The 27,294-nt window shown below is 38.5% G+C and overlaps 1 protein-coding gene across 1 annotated transcript in view; it reads left to right on the top strand.

Moving 5' to 3' along the window:
- Positions 1–27,294, top strand: part of CACNA2D3 (calcium voltage-gated channel auxiliary subunit alpha2delta 3) — a 689,427-nt gene that overhangs the window by 513,327 nt on the left and 148,806 nt on the right. Inside the window, exons 16-17 of the mRNA XM_050959084.1 lie at positions 3,387–3,461; positions 21,221–21,304. Of these exons, the coding sequence (XP_050815041.1) occupies positions 3,387–3,461; positions 21,221–21,304 (159 nt within the window). The remainder of the gene's footprint in view (positions 1–3,386; positions 3,462–21,220; positions 21,305–27,294) is intronic.

The raw sequence follows: 27,294 nt of genomic DNA, 5'->3' as shown, positions 1-27,294 counted from the left end.
AATCGGGACGGGGTGGGGGGTAATAGCCTATATAAGAAAAAGACCCCAAAATCGGGACTGTCCCTGTAATATCGGGAAATCTGGTCACATTAGCAGGATGGTGGTGTTGTCTAGAGTGATCAAGAAAGGAGGCATGGGACAGTTTCTTGGTTTTGGTTTCTGTTGTTTGTTTTGGGGTGCTCCGGAGCAAGAGATTAAAAACTCTGTTTTATCTATGTTGACCGTATTATACAGTGAAGGCTCAGTCTGATTCTATGAAATAATATATGTCTCTCTTTCTGAGAAATAGATTTTGATTTCAAGGAGGTATTTTACGCTACACTGTGTAACACAAGGGAAGGTAATTGTAACAGGCACTTTATTATTATGCAGTTTAATTATGGAGGCAAAAAAAGTTTGAATTATAACATCCATTTTTAACACACTATAAGCATTTGTCAATTGTATAATATGAAGTATCTTTATTTTGATGGAAGAACATGGTCAGTATATGGGATGTACTCCTATAGATGCAATATATGGAATGCTTTATTTATTCAGTGACATTCATCTAGGGACATGATACTATTGCTTGGAGATGGAACTCTGCTACCTTGGAATTCTGTTAGCTTGGATGAGATGGGCTTTGGGCAGTGAAAGATGAAGAGTAACAATGAGCTGTTACCAGCAGTCCTTCCTCGGCAAAACTTGCATTGATTTCAGTGGGAGTTTGTCCTTAGGGTGACCAGCTGCCCCAATAAAATTGAGACTGTCCTGATATTTAACCCTTTGTCCCACGTCCCGATCAATATACGATCGGGATGCCATTTGTCCCGATATTTAGGTAAGGAGGTGAGCGGGAGGGAGGCGCTGACCCCGTGGGTGCTCCGGGGCTGGAGCATGCATGGGGAAAAATTGCAGCCAAGCTCCCCTCTCCTCCTCTCAGTGCGCCATGTCCCCGCTTCTTCCCCCTCACAGCACTTCCTGCCACCTAACAGCTGTTTGGCAGCACTTAGCACGTTTCAGGAGGGGGGGGTAGGAGCATGTATGTGGTGCGCTCAGGGGAGGAGGCTGAGAAGAGGCAGGGCAGGGGCGGGGACTTGGGGGAAGGAGGTGGAATGGGGGTGGAGTGAAGGCATGCAGGGGTGGGAAGAGGTGAGGGGTGGGCAAGCACCCACCCAGCAGAGGGGAAGTCAGCGCTATAGAGGTGAGTGGCAGGCAGGTGGGTGAAGAGGCAATCGAGCGGTGGGTGGGGGACTGAGGAGGGATGCAGTAAGCCAGCGGCAGGCTGGGGAGGATGAAGAAGGAAAGATGCAGTGGGAGGGCGAGTGGGGAGAGGATGGGACCTGGGGCAAAGCCTGGGAGGAGCAGTGGTGGACTGTGAGCGGGGCTGATGGCACCCAAATATGTCCTGATATTTTAGTATGGTGATCTGGACACCCTGTTTGTCCTGAATGAAGAAAGTGGGATTTGACTCCTTAATATTTCATTCTTACGTGTCACTTTGCAGTGGTCATATAAGGTTTCTTCCCTTTTGAAATAATCTATCAGTATGAGAGAGAGTTCCAATATTTCTAATGGGGAATGCTGCTGGAAGCAGTAATGTCTCTGAAAATGGAAGAAACATTTTAACTGCAAACATTGTACATCTTCAGGCATGGCACAAACCATGATGAAGTGCCACACTTGAAGGCACAGAGCACTTCAAATAGATAAATATTGTTTCTAGGATGTATCCCACCCACATTTATTTCATTATCTGACTTCAATTGTTTCAATTTTTACTGCAATTATCACCATATAGGCAATTATACGTGAGATCTGATATTTAGCCAGATTCAAGTTCACATGTCATAGTATAATTGGTAAAATATGTCCAAAATTGTTTTCTTTTCGCTTTGTGAAGAGATGCGAAAAGCCTACCACCTTCTATTACCCTTATTGCAACTGCTAATTCATGAAGCAACCTTCTCTATGGCAGACAGAATTGAATATATATCTGATAATTCTGAGCGAAGTACAATATAAATCTCAATCAGATAGGAGCTCTTGCTGATCTAGCTATAATGCCACCCTGAGTTTTATCTTTCCAGTAAATTACAGAAATCTTCAGACTTGCTGTTCTAGTTATCGCTGTGAGAAATGGCTCTGACTATTGACTGTTAACATTTCTATCCAGATCATTTTGTACTAGGACCCATTTCAACAGAGCATTTAAGTATGTGCTATAGTTCATCCCTGTTTGCTAAAGTTTTAATCATGTACCTGAATTTAAGCATATATGTCAGTGCATTGCCGAAGATGGATCATTTGCTGAATCAGGGCTTTAATAGGAGATAGTGATTTTTATAAAAAGTAGTTTAATAACAACAAGAAATTTAAGCTGACTGACAAACCAGGGTACTACTAGCTTGGAAAGGATTGCAGTGTACTTAAGTATTTGAACACAATGACATTCTTTATTATGTAACACATGGGATAATTTTACAGATAAATGTTACATCGCAGTGTCTCAAAACTGAAATAATTCAGTGGAAAAGATAGTGATTGATATCTAAATCTATATACAAATCTTTATGATGGTAACATTGAGTTATGTACAGCACCTACAGAAAGATACTGTATCAGTGCCAAGTTTACGCTAAGGGATGTTTTAATGACCATATCAGTGATTTGAAAGGGTGTTTATTGTAGTCAATGGGTACAGCCAACTGTGTAATAAGAATATTATCAAAAGGTAGGATTGTTATTTAAATAAGATCAGTGCTAATTTTGATTACGTGTATTTATGGGCCTAATGAAACATTTCATTGCTCTCAAATGAGTCCCCAAAATGCCATTCAATCCAGAAATATAAATTACATGAACTTCTGCATTAGAATTAATCCTTGTTCTGTGTATATAGAACTAAACTTGAAATAATTTGGTAATGAAATATCCTCAACACTGTTGTATGTAAATATCACTGATAATAGGTCACCTCTTGTTCAGCCTACTCATGGGAGCAGTCCCTTTGATATCAGTGGTTCCACTGATCTAATGCAGCCACTTGCACAAGTAAGGAAGCAGAACCAATGTCCCTTCATTTTAGCACATAGTGTTTCACATCACACCTGTTATGTTTTTCTTTTATAAATAATGTTTTAAAAAGTTCACATCAAGTATGTAGGAATAAGTAGCCGAGATAGCAAAATGTATTTGTGACATTTTAAAATTGTGCTATTTACCAAGTTCACAGAATGTCAAGGATTGGTGCTTTGCATTCATTTTAATGAAATATTGTGTTGAGATAAGGGTTATGAATGCCACATTTAAGCTGTAAATGACTAAATGTTTGGCTGCTTGCTTGTTTCAGAATTCACTCAAGACCAAGCTAATTAATACTCCTTTCTCGTTTATTCTTACAGTTAGGTATTCATGGATATGCTTTTGCAATTACAAACAATGGATACATTTTGACGCATCCAGAACTCAGACCATTGGTAAGAAAGCTATTTGTTCACTTATTTTATGCATTTATAGTTATTATATTTACTTAATGTGTGAAGAATATAATATTGGTAATGAAGATCAAAATATAATACCTCATGCCTGTGAGAAATGCCACTTTTGAACATAGGGTTGAGTGTAAATGCTTAGTATATTTTACAACATAATAAAAACAAATGTTAACACAAATAATTCCATGGTACATAAATATACAAGTTAGTCTCTAAAAGATATAGACCTCTGTTATATAGAATGGCAAACCCCCAAAATTGCTATAATTATGTGCATTTTACACTGAAATTGAATGCTCTATTACTGTGTAATAACCCCTATTTGTCATTTTAAAGTGGATTCCAATTTAAAATATGTACAGAATTTTCAAAAAAAGCACATTTTATAGTCAAATAGGAACATAAGGGATTTTTAGTAAAATAGCAACAAAGTTCACCTTTATTTCCTTTGTCATCTTGTTTGCATTAATCAAAATAAGTAAAATAGAAGTGCCCATTATGCAAATATTTATCGACATAATACCCTGGAGAATAGCTTTGTTCTTGATTGCATCATTGTTTAGGAACAGTGCATACAAGTGTTCAGTCACCATCAGCCCTTAGTAAAGCACTGGTGTTAATGAATTCACTCTAGTAGACATGTGGGTGCCATATGTATTTCTCTAGTAGGCACTTAGGGTAATATCTGATTTCAACAATATTTTAGTAGAAAACAGCAATATTAATTGGATGGCTAATTTCATATATAAATAAATTAGAATTATTGAAAAGTATGATTTGTGAAGTCATTAGCACATCCTGCATTGTCAGTCAGCACAAACATTTTGTCTGTCTAACATTTGGATTACGAATTACACACTCAATTAACATTTGTATTTGAGTTGATTGTTTCCTTATTTATTATTTGACTGGAGGAAAGCAAATGAAAAGATCAGCTCTGGAACTTACATGGGTGAATGGAATAGCTTTTTTCTCAGCAGCTTTTGGATAGAAGTGGAGAACTAAGCATGGAGCAAGATGCACGTTATAGTATCTTTAAAGGCACCCTAACAGAAATTTGCTCATTACATTTTTTTTATACAGTAAGGAGGATTTCTCTTTCTGTTAAAAGTACCTTGTACTTCCATCTGTTGTTCAAATTTGTAGTGTATCTGTGGCAAGATAGTGCGTGTGTGTACCATATATGTAAACACAGGGATTGCTATAGTGGGTCAGTACCATGGTCTATCTAGTCCAGTATCTTGTCTTCAACAATTTGCAGCACTAGATGATCCAAAAGAAGGTGCAAGAAACCCCACAGTGGGCAGAAGTCTTGTAACCTGCCCCACCCTCACCCCCAGGCATTTCTCATCTTAATCCTTAGTAGATCTAGAGATTGTCTTCAATTGTGAAGTATAAGATTTTATATCTTTCCAAGATTTTGTTGATATTAACTATTATAACTGAATATTCTTCCTATTCATATAACTGTCTAATCCTTTTTTAATCTTACTAGCCTAAATGGTGTCCAGCAGCGATGAGTTCCACAGTTTACTTACACTTTGTGTTGGAAGAAAACCTTTTCTTGTGTGATAAAAACCTTTTATCAGTTTTTAATTTGCCACCTTTTAAATTTAATTGAATACCCTTTTTCCCTCACGAGAGAGAACTGAGCTCCTGATCAACCTTCTCCATACCATTCATTATTTTATATACTTTGATCATATCTTCTCACGTTTGACTCCTTGCTAAATGAAACAGTCCTAATCTTTTCAATCTCTCTTCATACAAGAGTTTTTCTATCCTCCTACTCATTCTTGTTGCCCTTCCCTGAACCTCCTCTGATTCTGCAATATTTGTTTTGGAGATGCAATGGCAAGTATTTCAGATGAGGCTGCCTCATTGATTTACATAATGGCGTTATCATTTTTTCAGTGTTATTCCTCATCCTTGCCTTTACCCATTTTTACATCTTGTTTGCTTTTTTTGACTGCGTTTGCACACTGAGCAGAATCTTTATTGAGCTGTTCGCAGGGTTGACCAGGTCCCTTTTCTGAGTTGATATAGTTAATTTAGAACCTTGTAAGTAGAGCCCTGAAAATCTGCAGGTATCTGTGGCTATCTGTGGATGCGGATTTCCATAGACTATTTTTGTGGCTCTCAACGCAGTATCTGCATGGGGCTCTGCAGCACACACTCACCTGAAAGGAGCAGCTGTTACCCAGCCTGCTGGGCATTCTGGGAGTTGTAGTCCCCAGCTTGCTCTGAGGAAGGAGGTAAACTATAACTCCCAAAAGGGAATGAGCCAAGCACAGTTTTGAAGGTGGGGTTGTTCTTTAAATGAGCAGGCAGCAATAACTGCATGTGTTAGAGCCTCCGTAACTGCGTAGGGGTGTCCCATCACAGGAAGAGCAGGACTGCATAGAAGGACCCAGAATTGTAGCCTCCTGCCTGGAGCGAGAAAGGATGTATGGCAGGGTCAGAGCAGGTGGCAGGGCAGGAGGTCTCTGGGGGGAAGTGGAGCCAGGGGGCAGTTGGGGACTTGACACATCCCTGCATCACTGCTGCACAGTGTCCTTTGGAGCTATTTAGAGCCCTGCAAATCTGCAGATATCCACGAATATCCACATCCGCGGATGCATCTACCTGCAGACAGTTTTTGTGGATCGGCTGCCGGATACACCTTTATGTATTCGCACAGGGCTCTACTTGTAAGATACATATACAATTTCATTTTTCTCCTCCAGCATGCATTATCTTACACTTACCAACGTTAAATGTCATCTGTCATTGTGCTCTCCATTTACCTAGCTTAATAAGATCTTCCTGAAGTACTTTAGTCTTCTATGCACTTGACTAACCCAAATAACTTTGTCTCATCTGCAGATGTTGCTACCTCCGTGCTCACCCAATTTCCAGATTGCTAATAAATATATAAAACAGCATCAAACATAGTCTGGACCCATGAGGTTGCCTGCTGTTCACCAAGATGAAAACTCTTTATTCCTATTTTTTGTTCCCTGACTCTTAGCCAGTTTTTGATCCATGACAAAATTTCGCTTCAATGTTTGTTTTTTGGTTTCAATCTTGTTTTTAAAAATCTTGAAGGGTTTGAGCATGAATGTGAACTCTGCCTGGGAGGCAACTTTAATATGTGCAACTAACACTTAATTGGTTTCATTGGCCTTGGCTGCATTAAAGGGCTCGTAGCTTGATGTACGTGAATTGGTCTTTAACCATTTTCTTCCGTGTATTTTGGATAAACAGAGTTTCTTCTGTATTGTTCCTGTACATCTTCCTTTTCCACCTGTTTTTAGTTAACAAACCATATTAACTGAGGAAGTTGCAAGAACACGTTTGAATTTAGCCAGGAATGCTAGTACAGTGATAAAGCACAGATCTTGTTCCTCGTTATTGGAGTTGAACTGATAGAATTTCACATACACATGTAACAATGAACCAAAGAATTCTGTTCTATCCTATAATAAGAGGTTTGCATACTTTACTTCTGTGGTCCAGCCCTCTCTCTCTAGAAATCAGCCAAATAATAGTGGTTAGGTTGGATGACAGTCAGGGTAGTTGATATTTTTTTTAAATTCAAACAATTTGCAACTATCAAGTTCTGCACATAGCTGACCTATATAACCGCATGATCATCTTATCATTGTCTGTGTCCTCCCTCCACCCATTTCCTCCCTTTGTTCATTACCCTTGTTGAATATTTGTCTCGAATGACACCATAAGCTATTTGAGGCGGTGATTGCATTTTTCTGTATGTATGTATAGCACTTAGTATAATAGGGCAATGAACCTCACTGGGGTCTTTGGGCAATGCTGCAATATAGATTAGTTATAATGATGATGATCTCCTGTCTAACACGTGTAGACTGAGGGTGAAATCTTGGCCCTACTGAAGTAAAGGGCAGAACTCCCAGGATTTCACTCAGCTACTTCTATAATGTGAAACAGCTATGCACATACTGTGTTGTCAGCTGTCCCACACATTCCATGGCACTCTGGCAGATTTTTCATTTTTGGACTAGAGAACATTACAACAGACAAGCTGTGGGTTAATGAATGTTTTTAGCATTATCTCCTCTCCCCACTCACCACCTCCACTACCCACTCTCTAGTGTACGTATCTCATTGCAAAGAGGGAGTGGATGGGGGTCAAAGCCATGAATGTACTGATCTGGGATAAGACAGCTCTCTTGGTGTCATCACGTCCTCCCACCCTCAGCTTAACTCTGCACTGAAGATGATAAGATGATGTGGGAGGAGGGAGTGTGAGAGCAGTGACCTACTTCCCACCTGTCCTTGGTTCCCATCTTTCTTAGGGCTTCTCTACATGGTGGGATAATGTGCAGTAGAGGGTGTGGTTTCTAAAGCACACTGATGTGCTAAGCATTAATTGGTCCATGTGCGTAGTAAAGTTTCCTAGTGCTCTTTAACGTAGTACCACACTATAGTAAAGTGCAACAGGGAACCTTTAATACAAACTAGCAAGTCTGTATGGACCAAACAATGCGCAGCACATTAGTGCGCTTTAGAAGTCGCACCTCCGTTGTCTGCTTTACCCTGCTCTGTAGACAAACCCTAAGTGTCACCATATTAGTCCACATCTTCTCTGGAGCCTTGCAACAGAAGGTAAAGGTGTCAGTGAAAGTACTTATGGTGAAAGAGGCAAGGGAGGAGGAATTACTAGGCAGAAATTTAAAAAAACAAAACCAAACCCCAAAACCCTATGTGGAGATACATGGATGGAATGAGTGGAAGAGAGAGAGACTAGAAAGGGGAAAATAAAAGAGAAAGTAAAATGAGAAAAAAAACTCTTAGGTTAAATACTTTTATTAAATGAATTTAAATTTCTTTATTTTCTACATGTGTAGATTTGGAGGAAAGAAAATAAGAAGGCACTAACTAACTATTTAAGCATTTCTGTTACATGTGTGTTACTAATTGTTTGCTGTTGGTACAGTGCTGAAATAATTGGTATTCTGTTCTTATCCACTTTTTAGAGGTCAGGGGGAGGCAGGGGTGTTCCTTTTTTGGAACTTAACACAGTCAGTATTTCCCTTTTCTTTGTGTATTGAGGTGAATATTTTGTTGAAGGTGTGATTCATTTTCTTGGATATGGCATCGGCTCCTTTAATTGAAAAGATGTTCTAAAAATGGAGGGAGGTGAGGTGAGATTTTCTGTTTGATAGGGTTCAGCACCCGCTCTAGATAACCATCACTTCATCCTTGGTTCTTAAATAAACTTCTGAAGATCATTTTTTTGTCCCATGGAATGCACTTTGTGGCCTGTATTTTCACACAGTACATTTGTATATTTTAAAGCCCCCCTACAAGAGTTTTAAAACATGTACACCCACACACCACCTTCCCATCCTCCTCCTGCAAAGTACTGACTTCAAACACTGTATTATAAATTATGTATTACCCATTCTTTATGCAGTAGATTTTTAAGGAACAAATTGTAATGAAATCCAACAAGAGAGCCTAATGTAAATTAGTCTGGCAAATGGTGTTACCCACCTTTTTGTGTTAAGTTGTGGCAGTATTTTTTAATGGGAGAAATGAATACATTACCATCAACACCCCTCTCACTGCTGTACATCCTGGGTGTATTTATCTCATTACCTATACAATCTTCCTTCTTTATAAAATCAAAATGTTGGGAAGTGTGCCCGAAAGCTGTCAGCTGGAGTGAGCTCAATACAGTACGTTCAGTCTATCTTCCTTTCAGTTTTTGGAAGAATCTTTTTTAAAATCGGCATCCTCTAATCACTGCATATTGACAAGCTTTCATTGACTGCAGTGGGGCTTTTGTTTATGCAATGATGGCTGGACTGGGCCATTATGGATGTAATTCTTTTTATAAGAAAATTACAATTATTGTGGGCCAAATCCAGGTTCCATTAAAGCCGATGAGGAAACTCCCTTTAACTTCATGGCAATCAAGATTCGGACATGCATGCAGGATTGGAATTAAATAGTTAACAGAGGCTATTAGCTAAAACTTCTGCATAATTTGGGGTTACCTCCAATCATACGTTGTACCAGCTGGATTCAAACTGGTTTAGATTATCATTAGTTTTGTCTGAGATGATGTAATGCTACTATACTCATAGACTCCTGAGTGGCTAACTCCAATGAGCCATAGCTGTTGAATTCTGGAGTGACATGGGAAAGAGAGGCATACTGTTTCTTGAGAAACTCCCTTTGCGGGTGCTGAAAAGATAGGCAGGCTAGTAACAGCTGGGTGCGGGGAGGAGAAGGAGGTTTGCAATATGTAAGGATTTTATCTTATTTAATCAGTATCTTTTGCCATTCAGCTTGGAGCCTTGCTAGCTACAATACTAGTTAGCTACATGATTGGTCAAGTTGGGTTTATATTTTGCAAACTGTTTTTTATTGTTTGTTGTGGTGGTGATTTTCTCTTTTTCTCCCATTTGTTGAATAAACTTTACTTTCATTTAAGATAAGTGGAATTTTTTGTGTAGACTGTTAGTGGGAACAATCATTGCTTGGCACCCTGCAGGAAAAGAAACTGGTTTCTGACCTCTAGTGCTGCAAGGATGTTTTTACAGACCATTGTGGTCATGCAGGGGAGGTCAGTGGACTGTTCCAGGAGGACTGTACCTGTGTTTAGTTACATTTTTCCACCAAAAGGTTAATAAGAGTTGAATAGTCCAGTTGTAGCTCTGAGAAACAGTTTTTCATTTTTTTCCCCTTCCTATCCCACGTCTCTTGAGACCACCTCTTACTTTTCATTCTCTTCCTGTGATGAATATTTTTCTCTTTGGTTACATTTGTTGTCATTAGCTCTGTCACACTAAACCAGGTCTTTCATAGCCAGTGCACCCACACTAGGAATACCAGGAGACATTGCCTTAGAAGAGGGCAGTATAGTAAAGGGACAATGTAATTAGTAATAGATTTTCTAATCTTCTGCTCTGCGTAGTTCTTATTGAGAATGTGCCTGTGTGTAGTGTTAAAATTCAACATCTTGTTGCTAGTTTTCTATCCATTTTCTATCCATTTCATAATCATTTGTTTTCTGAACACCGAGTCAGAAAAATGCACTTTCCAGTTCCCCTGTGGTTATAAACCAGTGATGAATTGAGGAAGAATTGCCATTAGGTGGCACCCTAGCACTGCCAAGTTCAGTACTTTTGCAGTGTGGGCCTCATGGGCACTGGGAATAGGCAGTACCAATTCTTTCCTTATTTGAAACAGATATGAATGCAACTTTGAATCACACCTGTTTTTAGTATGTTACATTTATGTAAAAAAGAGAAAGCTAAAACTGATATTTAATGTGTTTCTCTTGACTTAAAAATAGAGTATTAGAATGCAGAAACAAGTATCTACTGGATTTGTTTTATAAGGCATAGGAAAAAAAATTATGTTTCCTTTTTCTGATATATTTGAGAGCAGCTTTTGTACTGTAGTATGGAAAAAATAAATAGTGAGTACTTCTATGCTGAGAAAAAAATGTCCCTGTTAAAAAAAAAAAAAAAAACTACCAAAATGGTCCAACACACTAGAGCTTACAGTAGTGAGACTTCAGTGTTTTAAATTATTCTTGTAGAATACTGTATATATTTGTAAGGACTTGATACATTTTGCAAAGAAAAGCAAATAACATTCAGAATCAAACTAAAGGGAAACCACTTTTGCAGACTGGAAATTGAGTCACAGTTTTAGGAAAATCAAGATACTACTGCACTCTGCATGAAATTTTGTTGTGTACTGTATATAGGTTTGATGCAAACACAGCAGAATACAGTATAGTAATGTATCGAGAGTAGCTTCTTTGTCCTCCTGAAATTTACTTCTTTCACACCTCTTTCTGCCACTAATCTCTGTTCTGAGCTGAAAAGGACAACATGTTAAAAAACAAACAAACAAACAAAAAAATCCATAAAAGACAACCATATGAAACTAAACAAATTGTATCATCTGCTTTCCTTAGCAAATAATATCCTTTTCTTGGCTTTGTTCTGTTCCCATTCTTCATTCTTATTCTCATAATGGTCTAGTGTCATTATTCTTTGATATAAATTTCAAGTTTTTCAGGGCTGGGAGAGAGTCTACTATTATTATTTGTTATTTATATTTCAGTAGTGCTAGGCACTGTACAAACACATAGCAAAAAGATGGCCCCTGCCCTATGTGTGTGTAAAGCTCATACACACTGTGATATTTGATCTATACATTCATATGTAATATACAAGGTGATATTCATAGACAATTGGAAGCTTCATTGGGCGAAATAATCTCTTCCCCTCCCAGAACTGCTGTACAGTTTTACGAACATTGTATAGCTTCATTTCACTTGCGGGTGCAGCAGCGCCTTATCTACTGGGGTCGGGGGGGGGGGGGAGAGAGACCCCCAAGGGTAAAGTGTTTGGGAGTCTTCTGGATGAAAGTTCCACATATGTGTAAGGCATTACTAGTTATTGATGGGGATAACTCTCCAAATCTGATATAGACCAATTTAAATCAGGAGTAACTTCATTGACTTTATTGGAGTTTTACTTGTGTAAATGAGACCAAAAGTAGATCTTATCTGTTTTGTTAGTTTGTTTTTTATTTGGGCATCTCTATAAGATCACTGCTGTCTGTCATTTCCCTTACAAATCCTTATTTTTTCTAATTAGTGCAGAATTTTACTTTGCATAACAAAATTATTTTACTTCTGTTTAGTCATTAACAATTTCATATTTGTATAAACCTAGGAATCATTGATTTAACAATAAATACATTTGATTTTGCTCCTTTTATTTAGGATTTTTAAGACAGTGTTAATTGACTTACTATAGTCCTTACGGATTCTTGAAATATGCACACCCGAGGAAAGATTTCTATCCCATTTACACTGATGCCTTTATATTGTTATTTTTATTGATATTCTATGAGCACCTCCATTGTGCTACACACTGTCAACACACAGGAAGACATAGTACTTATCCTGAAGAGCTTAGTGTATGAAGACAATTGACGTACTAAGAGCTGGAGAGAGGATTACAATCGAATTATATACATTTTTTATAAAAATTATAAATATACACCTCAACTATACCTGATTATCCCTCAGCCTAGCCATTACTAGTTAGCCAGTTTTTATAGAGTCACAGGTGAAATGGTTCTTGAAGAGAAGATGGAGGGGTTACAGAGAAATTCAGGAAGGTCATTTAATTTGTAATGGATACCATTACCCTGGGCTTATACCTGTGTAACTGTCTTATCTGTCTATTTTAGGGATTTGTATTGCTGCCCATCACCACAATATCTGAGCACCTTCCATGGAAATTTGATCACTAGTAGTGAAGTCCCTAGTGGACTGCATAGAATCTCTGGCTCTTTTCCCTTGTAACTGACATCAGAATCTGGGCTGTTGTTCACAAAAGGAATGAATTGTGCTTTATGGGATGGAATACACTAACAAAATTTCATTTGGGGGAGGAGAGCCTCTTAATTTCTCTGTTTTTCACAGATGACTACATACAGTATTGAATTGAGAAGCATAATATTCTGCCTTTTAATTTTTGCTAAATTTGAGATTATGAATGTGTCATGGCTCATAGATAAATCCTATATAATCCATAATGATTTAGAATTTAAATAGTGCTGTACCAGAGTTTCAGTTTCTTACTCGGTTTTGACTAAGGATTTTATAACATGTCTAAGTTTAAATCAAACTGTTTTATTCTCAAGGGGGAACTGAAACTCACTCTTAGCTTTAGCTCAGGAATGCTAGCAATGATGGTATTTGGAATGGCTATACATAAATAATGTTTTCTATCATTGCAATATGTAGTCTAATTGATAAATTGCTTTCCTCAAAATGATGCACATCTTTATGTAATTTATTTTAAAGATTGGTCCTAATAGGGGAAGGTATATTTAGGAAACAAAGGCTATACATGCACTATAAACCCCTCACCTAAATATGTTGGCAGTTTGGCTACCAGAGTAAGTCAATGAGTTGAAATTAAAACATTAAATGCCATGATATATTGTATCTAGCTAAAAGACCTGTGTATTTAAAGATTGCTAAACTAGTATTAAGTCTTTCAGAGCTGTAAATTCTGGGAAAATTTGTTTCTCCAAATATAGAAAACAGAGAAATCCAAGTCTCAGAGGAAACATTAATGCCCCACTTAAGCAGTGTTAGCCTTTCATAAGCAGCAAATCTCATTCCTCTCTGGGGAGTCCCTCCTGGAACGTAAGATAACCTACACTTACCCTTGCTTTATTCAGAGTCCGTAAAACTCTACAGCTGCAGCTGACAGCAGAATATTTAAATAATATGAACAGTGTAAATGCCTCGTGTTCATTTAAATAACTGAAAAATTCAATCACTTGAATGCCAATGATTATTCCTATTGGAGTTTACATTTTTAAAAAGATGGCATCTGAATCCCCGTGAGAGCATTAAATTGCTATCTAATTAGCAGTTCTAAATTACATATATTTAAAAGATAATTAAAGGTTTGCAGGCTGTTCGAATAACTGGTTGTACATATAAATGAATCACTGGAAATTTGTTAGTAATATGCAAAGGTTTCTTTTATTCTTTGCTTTCAGCTTTGAAGTTAGGTAAAACGAAGCTTGTGGGTTTAAGTCTGGTAGTGTTAAGATAAAGGCAGATGTTTTTAATTATTTCAACTGAAACCCAAAATAATTATAAGCAGCTGTCAATTTTATATAATCCCAAATAAGGTCCTGAGAATACAAATAAAATTGTAAACCTAGGGGTTTTTTTTCAGTGAAATGAATCAAATACATGTCACTTTAATAATCAACTGTGATCCAGCTGATATGATCTAAAACAATGTACTGTTCACCCAGTCTCGGTAGGCATGTGACATAAAGCTGTGTTCTGTTTCTTTGGTTCCACTTTCCCCTGTACTATTTTCGTATTTTCCATGTCATCAGTTTAGACATTTTCTGTACTATTTGTAAAACACACACATATGTATGTCTTTGAGTTGGCAGAATCCTTGAACATAGGTATGGCATAAAAATGATTTTGTTGCATTACTTAGACAGAGGAATCTTACTGTATAGGACACATCTATTTGCCCTTACTATTTTCTTGCTTGAAAAATTAAAGTTGTACATTTCCTGCTCTTCTCTCCCCCGCCCCATTCTCTCCACACACATGCACCATTTTAAGTAACATGGCTACTCTTGTCAGCTTTTGCAATATGGCTGGAAATGTTACAGTATGGCAGTTTCTCACTGCCAGCTGGCATGAATGATCAGTCAGAAATAACTGGTCTTCATTGCCAACCATAACCTAAGAACTTCTGGATTAACATGTTAAATAATAGACTTTATGTGTATGTCTTTCTTTTCAAAGGGAAGTTCTTTTTCGTTTGTCAGAAAATAAAGAAGTCACATTCTCTTAATCTTAATCCTAGGAGTTTCCTTTTCAAGCACCTTTTATGACTGAACATCTCCAAGTGCTCTACAAATCCAGGGTCCAGCAGAACTCAATAAAATATATTTCAAAGTCACAATATAAATGCAGGACACAAGGCACAAGTACTGCAAGAGACAAATCAGGATCATATAGCTAGGAGAAAATGCAAATGAAATAAATGGCTTAAAAGCCAGATAGCAGAGATTTAAATGGAGAAGGGATGCAGCGTCACACTCACATCCCTAGGCGCAGTGTTTCAGGGCTGTGAAGTGCATATTAACAGAATGCTCAGTCTAGGGTGACCAGATGTCCCGATTTTATAGGGACAGTCCTGATATTTGGGGCTTTTTCTTATATAGGCTCCCATTACCCCCCGCCTTCTGTCCCGATTTTTTGCACTTGCTCTCCGGTTACCCTAGCTTAGTCCTCTTGCATGATTTAATGTAAATGGGTGGAACAGGAAGGTATTTTTTCCAGACTTAAGGGTATGAAATCCCTCTTCAAACAATCCCTTCTACCTTCTTCTCATTGTTAATAATCCTCATACTCACCTTTTCCGGAACTGTTTTCTCTGGGCTTGTCTTGTGTTTGTCCTGTCTTATGTAGACTGTAGGCACTTCAGGGCAGGAGAATTATCTCATCTGTGACCCAAATGCTGAGAGCCCTACATTGTGGCTTTTCCCTCAGCCTATACTTGGAAGAACTACCATTGAAGTTTGCCATTAGATGGAGAGAAGAGGGACTCAAGGGGTCTCCACTTACTTTTATGGCACAATGCAAGAGCCTGCCACAGTGCCTCCATTTGGGGAAGTGAAGGAACTAGTCCCCCATTGCAGGAACATATCACTCAAAGGGATCAAGGAGGAGAGAGGCTGTGTGCCACGACCATGTGCACAAGCCCACAGAGCAGGCAGGCCACATTTGAGGGAGTAGTGGCTGAAATAGTCTGTGCTGTTTTAAAGGTTGGTGCCTCCTGGGCAAGCTCTCTGCACACCAAGCAATAACTCCCTACTTGGGTCAGTGACTGAGTAAAGTCCTCAGCTCCTAGCCCTCTGTTTGTTAAGCATCATGGAAAATTTCAGTGCTATATGAGTTCCCAGTACAACAGTGAGGGTCTTTCCATTGAGTGTAATAGGAATTGCATAAGACCATAAATTATTTTTAATGGTTATGTCCAGAACCTTAGAGAACTGACAACAATAACCCAGCTCTCCAGAGAACTACTACAGTATGTCTGTAATGTCTGAGATTCCTAGTAACTTAAAAACCCGTATGGAAAAGTCTTACATAAGATAGAAAATAATTTAAAAAAAAAAAAAAAAGCTTATAGGATAGTTTAGAATGATATATGATGGCTCAATATAACTGCATATTTATATGTCTATAAAATCTCATTGTTTGGTAACTTCTATAGGATCCCAGGTCATTAAAGCATTTATACACATACTTAAGCCCATATTTATTCATCAAACCATTTAGGCACAAGCTTAACTTAAGTTCAGGCTAAAGTCCCATTGAGTTCAGTGGGACTTAAATATATGCCTAGCGTTAAGCATGTGCCTAAATGCTTTGGAGAACAAAGATGGACTTTTGAATCAGATCCTTGATGCTTAGCGTAGTTCCCATAAATCCCTATCAAATTTCTATAGAAATATAATGATTTCATATTAAATTCTGTAGTGTTTGTCCATAAGGGTGTGAACACAACAGACCTATGATAAATTTTTAAATTAGAAATTTTCTTTCTTTTCCTGATTGTTTACCTTTCATGCCTGAATACTTTGGCCAGCGAGAAATTATTTCTGCCACTCTAGTCTTTGGAATTAGGTCACAAAATATATTATTTGCTACAGTACTTTTCCATTGGGGATTCAGGCAACAGTTCCCTGCAATATACTGGCACATCACAGGGTACTGTTTCAGTAGTTTACTCTCCTCCACTACTAGCCATTATCCTGATGAAGCATGTATCTACTCAGTTCCCATCATCTTAGACCAGAGATTTTCAGTTGTTAAGACACCACTCCCTCCCTCTTAAATCAGATTGCTGCACTGGCTTTATAATCACATGGCAAGTCATGTTAAATGCAGATGTTTCCTAACCCATAGGGGACTTCTCAGGAAAAAAAAATCAAAGCATAGAGCTTAATAAGGGCACATATAAATAGTTTTATACTTGGCAGCAAAAAAAGTGACTTAAAAATCTTCAAGCAGAACACCTCACACATTGTTCATGAATCATCAAGTATTAAAACAGTTTGGCCAAACCTCAAATAAAAGACACTGATTAAGATAAAGGTCATTATAATTACCAAAGGAAGTGGTTACCTATTTTATTCAAAAAGACACTGATTAAGATAAAGGTCATTGTAATTACCAAAGGAAGTGGTTACCTATTTTATTCAAAAATATGAGCTCTTGTGAGAGAGGTTTTTAATTTAAAAGATGATTAAGAAGAAGTCCAGTGTACTATTCAAAATGGTTTTTTAAAAAATTGCAGCATATATCCTTCATTTTGCAGGTGTTAATTCATTAAATAACATCACCACACGTTTTGTGGTTGCCGAAAACTGGATTAACAGTGCCCAGTTTAAATCTAGCTCTTTCTTGCATGCTCTGAAATGAAGCTAATTTGGTAGAATTCCTAGTTTCCATCTTTCCTAGTATGTATTTTACTAATTTGTTTCAGTGTATTACAGTATGAATAACCTTGCAAATGGGTTTGGCTCCAGACTTCAATGACTTCAATAGGTATTTTATATTTCAACAGAGAGTGTCAGACACAAAAGTAAAGACAGGTTAAATTTAGTAGAAAAAGAAAATATATGGATGAATTACATTTTGTAAAGAGATATTTAAAGAGGTGAATTGACCCCAAGCCTTGCTTTCAGTATGTAAAAACTACTCTTAGGGAGATGCTAAATACTAAAAGTAGAAGGGAACTAGAACAGAGTAGATAGTTTGTGAAGTTCTAAATATATCGAAGAGTAGTATTATTAACTACTCTATAATCTATCTATCCATCTTGCTGTATTAGGCCCCAATCCTGCAAATACTTACACAGATATGTAACCTTGCTCATACGATAGTGTCTTTGCAACTAGTCAAATATGCAAAGTTATATACTTGCACAAGTGTTTGTTGGATTGAGCATTTCAGGTCATATGCTGGCCCTATGGAAGTCAATAAAAGTTTGTGTTTTGTCTAGCACAGTAATTATAGTAGTATCTAAGGGTTTACAATATCTGCATGGCAAGGAGAAATGTGTGAGTAACTTGGTTTTTTGGTGGCCATATCAAAGAGTATATAAAAGCAATTAATTTCAGGTTGACCTAACACAAAACTTTTTTAATTTTTTGGTGAACTGAAAATGGTGAAAAAATTCCATTTTGAGTCAGATTAAATATTTTATTATCATTTATTCATTTCATTTTCAAGTTTTTACTTTTTTAAATATTTTAATACAATTGAAGTAAAATTCAAAAGTCATTTTGAATCCAAAAGTAAAAATGTTCCCTGTTCAAATTTCAGAATTCTAGGGTTCTTTTTGCAACTGAAAGAATTCAGTGAATTCTACAAAAATCAGCAAAATGCTTTAGTGGACCTAAATCTTCATTTTTTTATTGAAAAAAAATTAGTCAAAAAAATTCCGCCCAGCTCTTATCTTGCGTTCCCTGCTGCTGAGGGAGGTTTCTGCTCTTCTTCCTTGCATGGCTATTGGAAACTTTGTTTGAGATATACACTTTTGTTTCTACTTGTAAGTTTTGAATTTTTGAACACTTGTCTTCTGGTTGTTAACAAGTCCCACTGTGGTTCGGTTCACTGTATAGCTCATACTTTGGATATGTGTGATCTCTGGACTCTTTTTCCATCTCTCTTTGATTGCATGTTACTTAAATGAAACATATGAAAACCATAGGGTTAATATGAAAAAGAAAACCTCCATAAACAATATAATATAGTTGGGTTGCCTCATATTTGACAGCACAGTTCTGTCTTCAGACACATGAGCACATGTCTTCAGTAACAGTTCTCACATGTGTGTGAGAACAGAATATACCCCAGAAAGTCTTAAATGTATGTAAGGGCTTTTCTACAGCAGGCTTTAGTCCACATCAGAGGGTGTGAATTTTAATCTGCCTTACAGTGTTATGCATTAACTGACCCATGTGGACTCTGCTGGTGCACCCTAAAAGTTCCGTAGTTCTCCTTACCGTAGTACTGTTGGAAAGAGGACTATATTAAACACACACTAGGGAACTTTTATTGTGCACCAGCAGCGTCCACATAGGCCAGTTAGCACATGACACATTTGTGCTGACTAAAATTTACACCCATCTGGTGCAGACTAAGGCACAGGGCAGACAAGTTCTAAATAAAGATATAATGATATATTGACAGTCGTTCAGAAGTCATTCCATGTTTGGTAAACCCAAATTATCCCACCTCATGTCTAACTATGTAGTATTTGGCAGCGCTCAGTATCTAAAAGTCTGTCTGCACACAATTTTTTGTCCGAATTTAAGTAAATTCATTGAAAAAAATGATAATGATTTGAGTAAAGTTGTGCAACCTCATACTGTGGACACAGTTATAGCAGTATAAAGACATTTTTATATCATTATAGCATGTTTTGAAATACCTTTATATTGGTATAACTGCATCCGCACTAGAGGATTGCAAACTGAGTGTAAAACTGTGCAAAAACTAAGCCCTCACCTTGTGAAGTGACCTTAGACTAAAGCTTTCCACAGAGGACCTGGCAAGTGTTTGTCTTACTCAAAAAGAGTAATGAGAACTGATTCAGGAAGTAATCAGATGTGGCCTCTCAAAAGTACTGCCCATGGGAATGACTGGAGGAGCCAAATCACTGTGAGCAGAAGTAAGAAGGCAGAGCAGCATTGTGATCTACTACTGCGCAGTGTTTACAACTCCACCCCTCCCCCAACATCTCAGTTGTACATACAGTCTGACAACTGATCCCCTGAAAGAAATATGCAGTGTCCCCAGAAGGAATTACTTCTCTGACATCTCTATTTTTTAAATGATTCTGAGACTACAAAAAAGACCATGAGTTCAATATCCAGTTCCTTTAATTTAGAATAAAATGCATAAGACTAGAAGTTTGTTTTAATCTTGAAGAAGGAAGTCATTTCCCCTGAAGGTTAGGCTTAGTGCAAGTTCAAGTGTGTGTTCACCACAAAAGATGACTGAAAGTTCCTGCCTCTGCAGTCTGTGTGGTGGAGGGGCTATCATTCCAAGGCTGCAAAGTTACAAACTTGATTCCAGAACTGCCCAAGACCTCCATGTTTCTCTGACCACTCTTGGTAGAAAGATTTGTGTTTTTTTCCTTTTAGCCATTATAAAAAGTAAAAGGCCTCGAAAACGAGTCTTCAACATTTTAAGGCACATAAACATTGTCAGCAAAATGTACGTGTGTTTCAAATATGTTCCCATCAATTCACTTATAACCATATGGATTAATTTATCCACTTAGAGAGCTGAGAATCACACACCCTCTTGCTCCATACCTCAAGATGTTTGTTCTTAAACTAGTGAGGTCGCAGATTTCTGATGTTCAGCAGAGGGCAGAATTTCCTATATTATAAACACCCCATTTGTCATTAAAGATGTTTACTTAAAATGTGAGATTTACAGAGTAACAATGGCTGTGGTGATAAAAACTATAACTTGCCATTATTGGTATATTAATTTCTTTTTCCTATTAAATCATAGATAAAATGTAATATCAGCAAATATTAACACCAAGCTTCCCGAGACTCACAGCTTATCTTGTTTAAAGGGAAATGTGTAAACATTTTGTTGATAAGATTGTAGGAAATATAACTTCCTGCCTGATTGAAAGCTAGTTTGGGGACACTTAGTATAAACTTTGAGATCAGAGCTTCTTAAGTTTCCATATGGTTAGTAATGTGTGGAAGGTATCATTGCTGAGTTGATTATAAAATGTGGCAAAGAGAATAAACTAATATTAGGAGTATTACTTTCCCCACATTTCTAACAGGGGTCTGACATTAGAGTCATATGCAGAAAGGAGAATTCTGCCTGAAGGAAAGATTTGCATTGCAGTGTAGGAGTCCTGTGTATAAGCATATAATATGCAGGTTTTTCAGTTCACAGAAAATGTTTGAGCATCGTTGTGCTTCACTTTATATTAATTAAACCAGATACTGAAAATGTACATTGCATCTAACCAGTATCCATCCAGCAACTCTTAAAATCATCTGACACTGGATCTTTGTGCAAGTAAAACATAACATGCCTAATGTTTTAATTTTTAAAATGTTATTTTGAATGCTAGTATGAAGAAGGAAAAAAGCGAAGAAAACCTAACTACAGCAGTGTTGATCTTTCTGAGGTTGAGTGGGAAGACAGAGATGATGTGGTAAGTGATTTGTTGTATCCCACTACTGTACTCGGTAACTGTTCAAGTAGTCAGCAAAGAGGCCACCTAACTGCTCCAGAGACAGTAGTCCCTTTTTACCTAATTAAGAATTTTATTTACTGTCCTATTTTGTATTGATTCTTTCTTTATTTCATGTATACATGTTTCTGTCTCTCTGTGTGTGTATCATCTGTAAAGTTCATCACCTAATTTTCATATTCCATGCATCCCATTATGATGGTCACCAGGGATCAGTACCTCTGTTCAGGTCTGGCCCACCTATGAGATCAAACTGAGAAATCTGGACCAGATTTTGACTGCTCTGCCTCTCTGGAGGAGCTCTCTTGGCTCATGCTGACCGTAGAAATAAAAAGAACAAACTAAACTAAATTAAAAAACAAACAAAAACAGATGCTGGGGTCTGTTTAGATCACAGAAGCTAGAATGGAGCTCCTATCAATGATTTACACCTAACACCTCATTTCAGGTTTGAAGAACATCATACAAATCAATGTCTTCTATCCTCACCAGTGCCATGCACAAGATCCCTCCACCTATTACCCATATTTCTCTATCCACCACCTATTACCCATATTTCTCTATCCACTCTGTAGTTTACCCTCTGTCCCATTCTTAGTTACCTTGCAGGCATAGTATTTTTTGCAGTACTGTATCAAAAGCTTTCCTTATGTGTATGTCCATGGCTTAACCTTTGCCTGGTCCTTCTGTTACTTCCTCAATAAATCTGATTTGTTAGGCATGATTCATTTTGTGTGAATCCATGCTGACTGTCCTTGATTAAATCGTAACTTTCCAGGTGCTCCCCTTTCTGTCCCTGTTCCTTAGTTTTTCCCATAACTTCACCACTGCCAGAGTCATGCCTGCATGTCTGTGTTTTCATAGATCTTTCCTAGATTCCTTCTCAGATATCAGTAGCTTCTCTTGAGTCCCTCATACTTCTTCTGTTTCAGAGAGGTTTTGAATGCACACACTGAAGGTTCCCATATTTACTTTGTCATGTCCTTCTGAAATCTGGGATGATTCACATACATCTTCCCCAGGAGTTTTGTCAGACTTCCGATGTACTAATTTCTCAATCCCTTTTCCAACATAAGTCTATATTTTCTTTTCTCAGTTGCAAAATATATATCAGTTTCTGCCACTGCCCATTCCCTCCTTTTGTGAATAATGAAACATTTGTTTTTTAGCAATATCTTTCTTTCCTGTTGATAGATTGTCCTCATTGTCTCTCAGGAGGCCATACTGTCTCCATATTTGAGTTTTTATGCTGACTTTACATGAAACCTTTCTTACTTTTTATGTCACCTAGTGCATTTTTCTTTGCCTTCTGTGTGTAAAATTTCCTCTTCATGTTTTCATATTCTCTAAATGTCCTTCTGTAATCTCTGAAATCCTTCATGTTTTCTACATTGCCTTTTTCTTATCTTTGATTACATATCACTCTACCTAATTTATCTATGACTAATTGATGTTTTTAAAAATATATTCCCAATATACAGGTTTTATTAGTAGATTGAACATGCTTCCTTTTAGGCATTCATGACTCTCTCTTGTTTTTCCTATTTACCTTCTTTTATCCCGTTTTGATTCCACCCAGTATTTCCTGTATAATTCTATAATTTCTTCTAGTTGGTTTATACAGTTTTATTTCCTCATTTGTGCTTTCACTTTAGTTGCAATAAATTCCACACAACTCTAATTAGTGGTTTCAGGTTTTTTTGTTGAACACAAACTGATTTTGGTTCAAAAAGGTTTCAATCAATGGAGCTCTGCTTGGATTCGCATTTTGTCTGAATATACAACAAAGCCACCAAGGCTCCTGATAAAATTGGCAGACGTTCATCTCTGTGCACTGCCTGTGGATTCAATTTTGGGCAGTTCTGCAAGACCCAGAAGACTTACCATGTGACCAACAGTCACCAAAGTTTCCTTACGAAACCAAACCAAAGTCTGTTTTGTGTCTATCCAGAGACAGCAAAGAGTTTTATTTCAATTTTTGATGAAAGGTCCATGAGGCCCAAAAGAGGTTTGGACTAAACTCTGTTAGTTTTAGTTTCTAATGTTCAAACCTTGAAACAAGCAGAGTTTCCCATGGTTTCAGGTTTCAAAAAAAACCTAGTAGTTTTCTAATAGACTAAATTGAGCAAAAAGCTTGTGGACTGGGTCCAGGTCGGCTCCCAACATGTAAAAGTGAAAACTAGATAAAAATCAAGAAGATTTAGTTTTGAGGGATACAGAAGACGTGACCGGAAATATATGGGCTTAGTACTGTAGCTTTGGACCACTAGTAACCACAGTCTTGGATACTCGCGCACAATATATACACATCATAGTAACTCCCTTACAGGGGTCAAATCTAGCAGGTTCCAGAATCATTACAATTCATCATCACATACTTAAGTAAACAAATCCTCCTTCAAAAGTAATCTCATCAGTAGATACTTTTTTTTGTACAACAGTGGCCTACAAATCTACTAGTAGATCATTAGTCACCAAATATTTTTCGGAAAAGACATGATGTTAGATGTTGTGGAAAAAGGTAGTAAAACACCAAATGCTGGCCTAATGCTTTGGCAGCGCCACCTGCAACTGGAAATGTTCTTGCAGATGTCTAAATATGAGAAAACACAAAGTGAAAATAATATTTTATAGAGATTTTTGTAACCAAGCTCAGCACTGCTACAATTTTTATTGTGTAATGGGAGAGGAGTGTGTGTGTGTTTAATATAACTATACATACCACATATATAAGAGCTTCAGATACACAGAGGGACAGAAACATCAAGAAAAGGGATGGAGGAGGAGCAGTTCAAAATAAGGAAATGCATGATGAAGGCTAAGGTTAGAACCATTCTTAGCAACACAACTAGAGATAAATAGAATTTTAAGGTTTGGAGTGGACTTTCCTGATCAAAGTAATGACCAGTCTAGTGTTGCCAACTTTCTAATTGCACAAAAATGAACACCCTGCCCCTTTTCCGAGGCCCCGCCCCCACTCGCTCCATCCCTCCTCCCTCCGTCGCGCACACTCCCCCACCATCACTCACTTTCTGGGGCAGGGAATTGGCTCCGGCTGAGGGTGCAGGCTCTGGGGTGAGGCCAGAAATGAGAGGTTCAGGATGTGGAAGAGGTTTCCATGTTGGGGCAGGGGGTTGGGTTGTGGGTGTGGGGTGAGAACTCTGGCTGGGGGTGCAGGCCCTGGGGTGGGGCTAGAGATGAAGGGTTTAGGGTGAAGAAGGGGGCTCTGGGCTGGGGAATGGAGTTGAGATACAGGGCGGGAGGTGAGGCCCCCGGCTGGGGGAACAGGCTCTGGAGTGGGGCCAGGGTTGAGGGGTTTGAGGAGCAGGAGAGGGCTCCGGGCTGGGGCAGGGGGTTGGGATGTTGGGGAATGCAGGGTCCTGGTGGTGCTTACCACAGCTTCCAGGAAGTGGCCGCCAGGTTCCTGCAGCCTCTAGGGGCATGGGAGGCCAGGGAGACTCCATGTGCCGCCTGGGCGCCACCCCCACAGCTTCTATTGGTCATGGTTTCTGGCCAATGGGAGCTGTGAAGCCAACCCTCGGAGGGGGGTCAGTGCACGGAGCCTCCCTGGCTGCCCATGCATCTAGGGGCTGCAGGAACCTGGAAGCTGCTTCCAAGAGCCGCATGGAGCCAGGGCAGGCAGGGAGTGTGCCTTATCCCTGGGCCTGCACTGTGCTGCCGACCGGACTTCTAACGGTCGAGTTGGCAGTGCCGACCAGAGCAGCCAGGGTCCCTTTTTGACTGAGTGTTTCAGTCAAAAACCAGACACTTGGCAACCTTAGTCTAAACTCTTTCTTTATTTAACGCTTCTAAGGTCTAAGGAATATCCAGAAAGTTTAGAAATGTGGTGTTGTTTAGTGTTGTTTTTTAAGGAGATTATTTTTGTCACCATCCCCTGGGAGAAAATGTAGCCCCTTCTTGGTATAGTAAGGGTCAGTGAGGCTGCTGGCAGGGGTGGCTCTAGGTATTTTGCTACCCCAAGCATGGCAGGCAGGCTGCCTTCGGTGGCTTGCCTGTGGGAGGTCCCTGGTCCCGCGGATTCGGCAGCACGCCTGCGGGAGGTCCCCAAAGCCGCAGGACCAGCGGACACTCCGCAGGCATGCTGCCAAATGCAACCTGCCTGCTGCCCTTGTGGCGACCGGCAGAGTGCCCCCCGTGGCTTCCCGCCCCAAGCACGCGCTTGGCGTGGTGGTGCCTGGAGCCACCCCTGGCTGCTGGATGTTTCATGGGGAATTAGAGCTTTGCAATACAGTTTGCTGACTTGAAGGCAGCATGCTGCTCAGCTGCTGAGAAGGCCTGGGTTTGATGCTCTTGTTTCTCCCTGTGCCAGACCAAATAGGTGTTGTTTGCTCAAGTTCAAGAAACAATAAAGAATTAGCTTATTCATACAGCTGCTTGTAATCATGTAACATATTACTGGCATATTTTACCCCCACAAAACACTTCTGTTGAAGTTGTGTAAGAGAATTTTTCACTATTTACCACATTGACTTAATGATTTCACAGTTTTTCAAGCACATTAAATGATCTCATACTTTAGCGTTGAGATTGTGTTGGCTGACAGAAATAATAATACCTTATATAGCCTTTTTTTTTTTTAGTAGATCTCAGAGTTTCACAATATTTAATGTATTTATCTTCCCCAAGCCCCTGTGACATAGGGTTTTTAGATGGGGGAACTGAGACATGGAGAAGCTAAGTGACTTGCTAGTTTCACACAGGATGTGTGTGGTAGAGCAGGTATTTGAACCTTGGTCTCCTGAGTCCTAGGCTAGCACTCTAACCACTGGACTGTCCTTCATCTCTCAGTAGGTCACGAAGACACATAATAAAGGGCATACTTTGTAATACAAAAATGTATACAGTAGACATAAATTAGGAGCTATCCTGTGGCCTAGTGAGGAGAAGGTAGCAAAGCTGAATTTAGAATTTTGGTAGCCACGAGCAAACAGATTCAGTGGAGGAATGTTTTTCATTAATTCATTTCCCAAGTTATAGGATCTTGAGCTTACTGCCACACTATTAGGAATAGAAATCCTTGCAGTATTTTTTTTTAATGAAGTTACTTCTTAAAATTCTTTTATTATAATTTGTAGTTGGGCAAAGTGTGTGTGTGTGTCTATGTATGTTTATATTTTTTGAAAAAAGTTTGAATGATGTTTTGAGTGTCTGTCGCCATCTGAGGCAGTACTTGCTTTATATACTCAGAGCAGAGATGACATTGCAGAAGAGTTGAGAAACCAGATTATAAATGCAAGAAATGTACTTTCAGAAAGCAAATAAATAAAGTCAAGTAAAATGCTAAATGTCATATGCAGACTTGATCATAAATGCTACTAGAGTTTTTGAGGCCCTGTTAGTAAATCCATGACTTGCCTGAGGTTTGTGGGAGGAATGGATCCTAGATAACTGCAGGCACCAAAAGGAGGGGGGGATGAAAAACATGTTAAAGATAAATGGAACAGTTCTTTAAATGTTAGAAAGTAGATTGTTAATTAAGACCAGCTCTCCAAGTCCAAAACCACAAAAGCTAAAATGGGAAAATATTTCCAGAATTGCCTATTATGTATTGTTAAAAAAAATCGACAGTAAAATATGTGCTTTATTTTATGCATGCCTCCAGCTAAAAATTATTCTTTTACACTCACTAACAGGAAAGTAAGACAGTTAACTCAAATCTAGACAGCCTAGAATTTCATTTAAAGAGCGCGAGCATTGCAGTTTTTGATAGGTCAGCCATATTCAACTTCTTTTCATGGAAATATAAACAGATATTTCACTGACAAGCATTGGCAGACCCTGCTCATTCTAACTCACCAGAAAAGCCTGCATAGCACCTTGATAGGGTCACATTTGCAAATTTTCATTGAAATCTGTCCTCATTGACTGATCTGTCATATGTGGCATGTGGTATTAGAGAAGGAAAGTGATGGACGTTGCTATAACACTAA

Source organism: Gopherus flavomarginatus, chromosome 6, assembly GCF_025201925.1.
Source record: "Gopherus flavomarginatus isolate rGopFla2 chromosome 6, rGopFla2.mat.asm, whole genome shotgun sequence".
In the NCBI taxonomy this organism is placed as follows: domain Eukaryota; kingdom Metazoa; phylum Chordata; order Testudines; family Testudinidae; genus Gopherus; species Gopherus flavomarginatus.
Note: the sequence above shows the minus strand (reverse complement) of the source record. Positions and strands in the feature narration are given on the sequence as shown.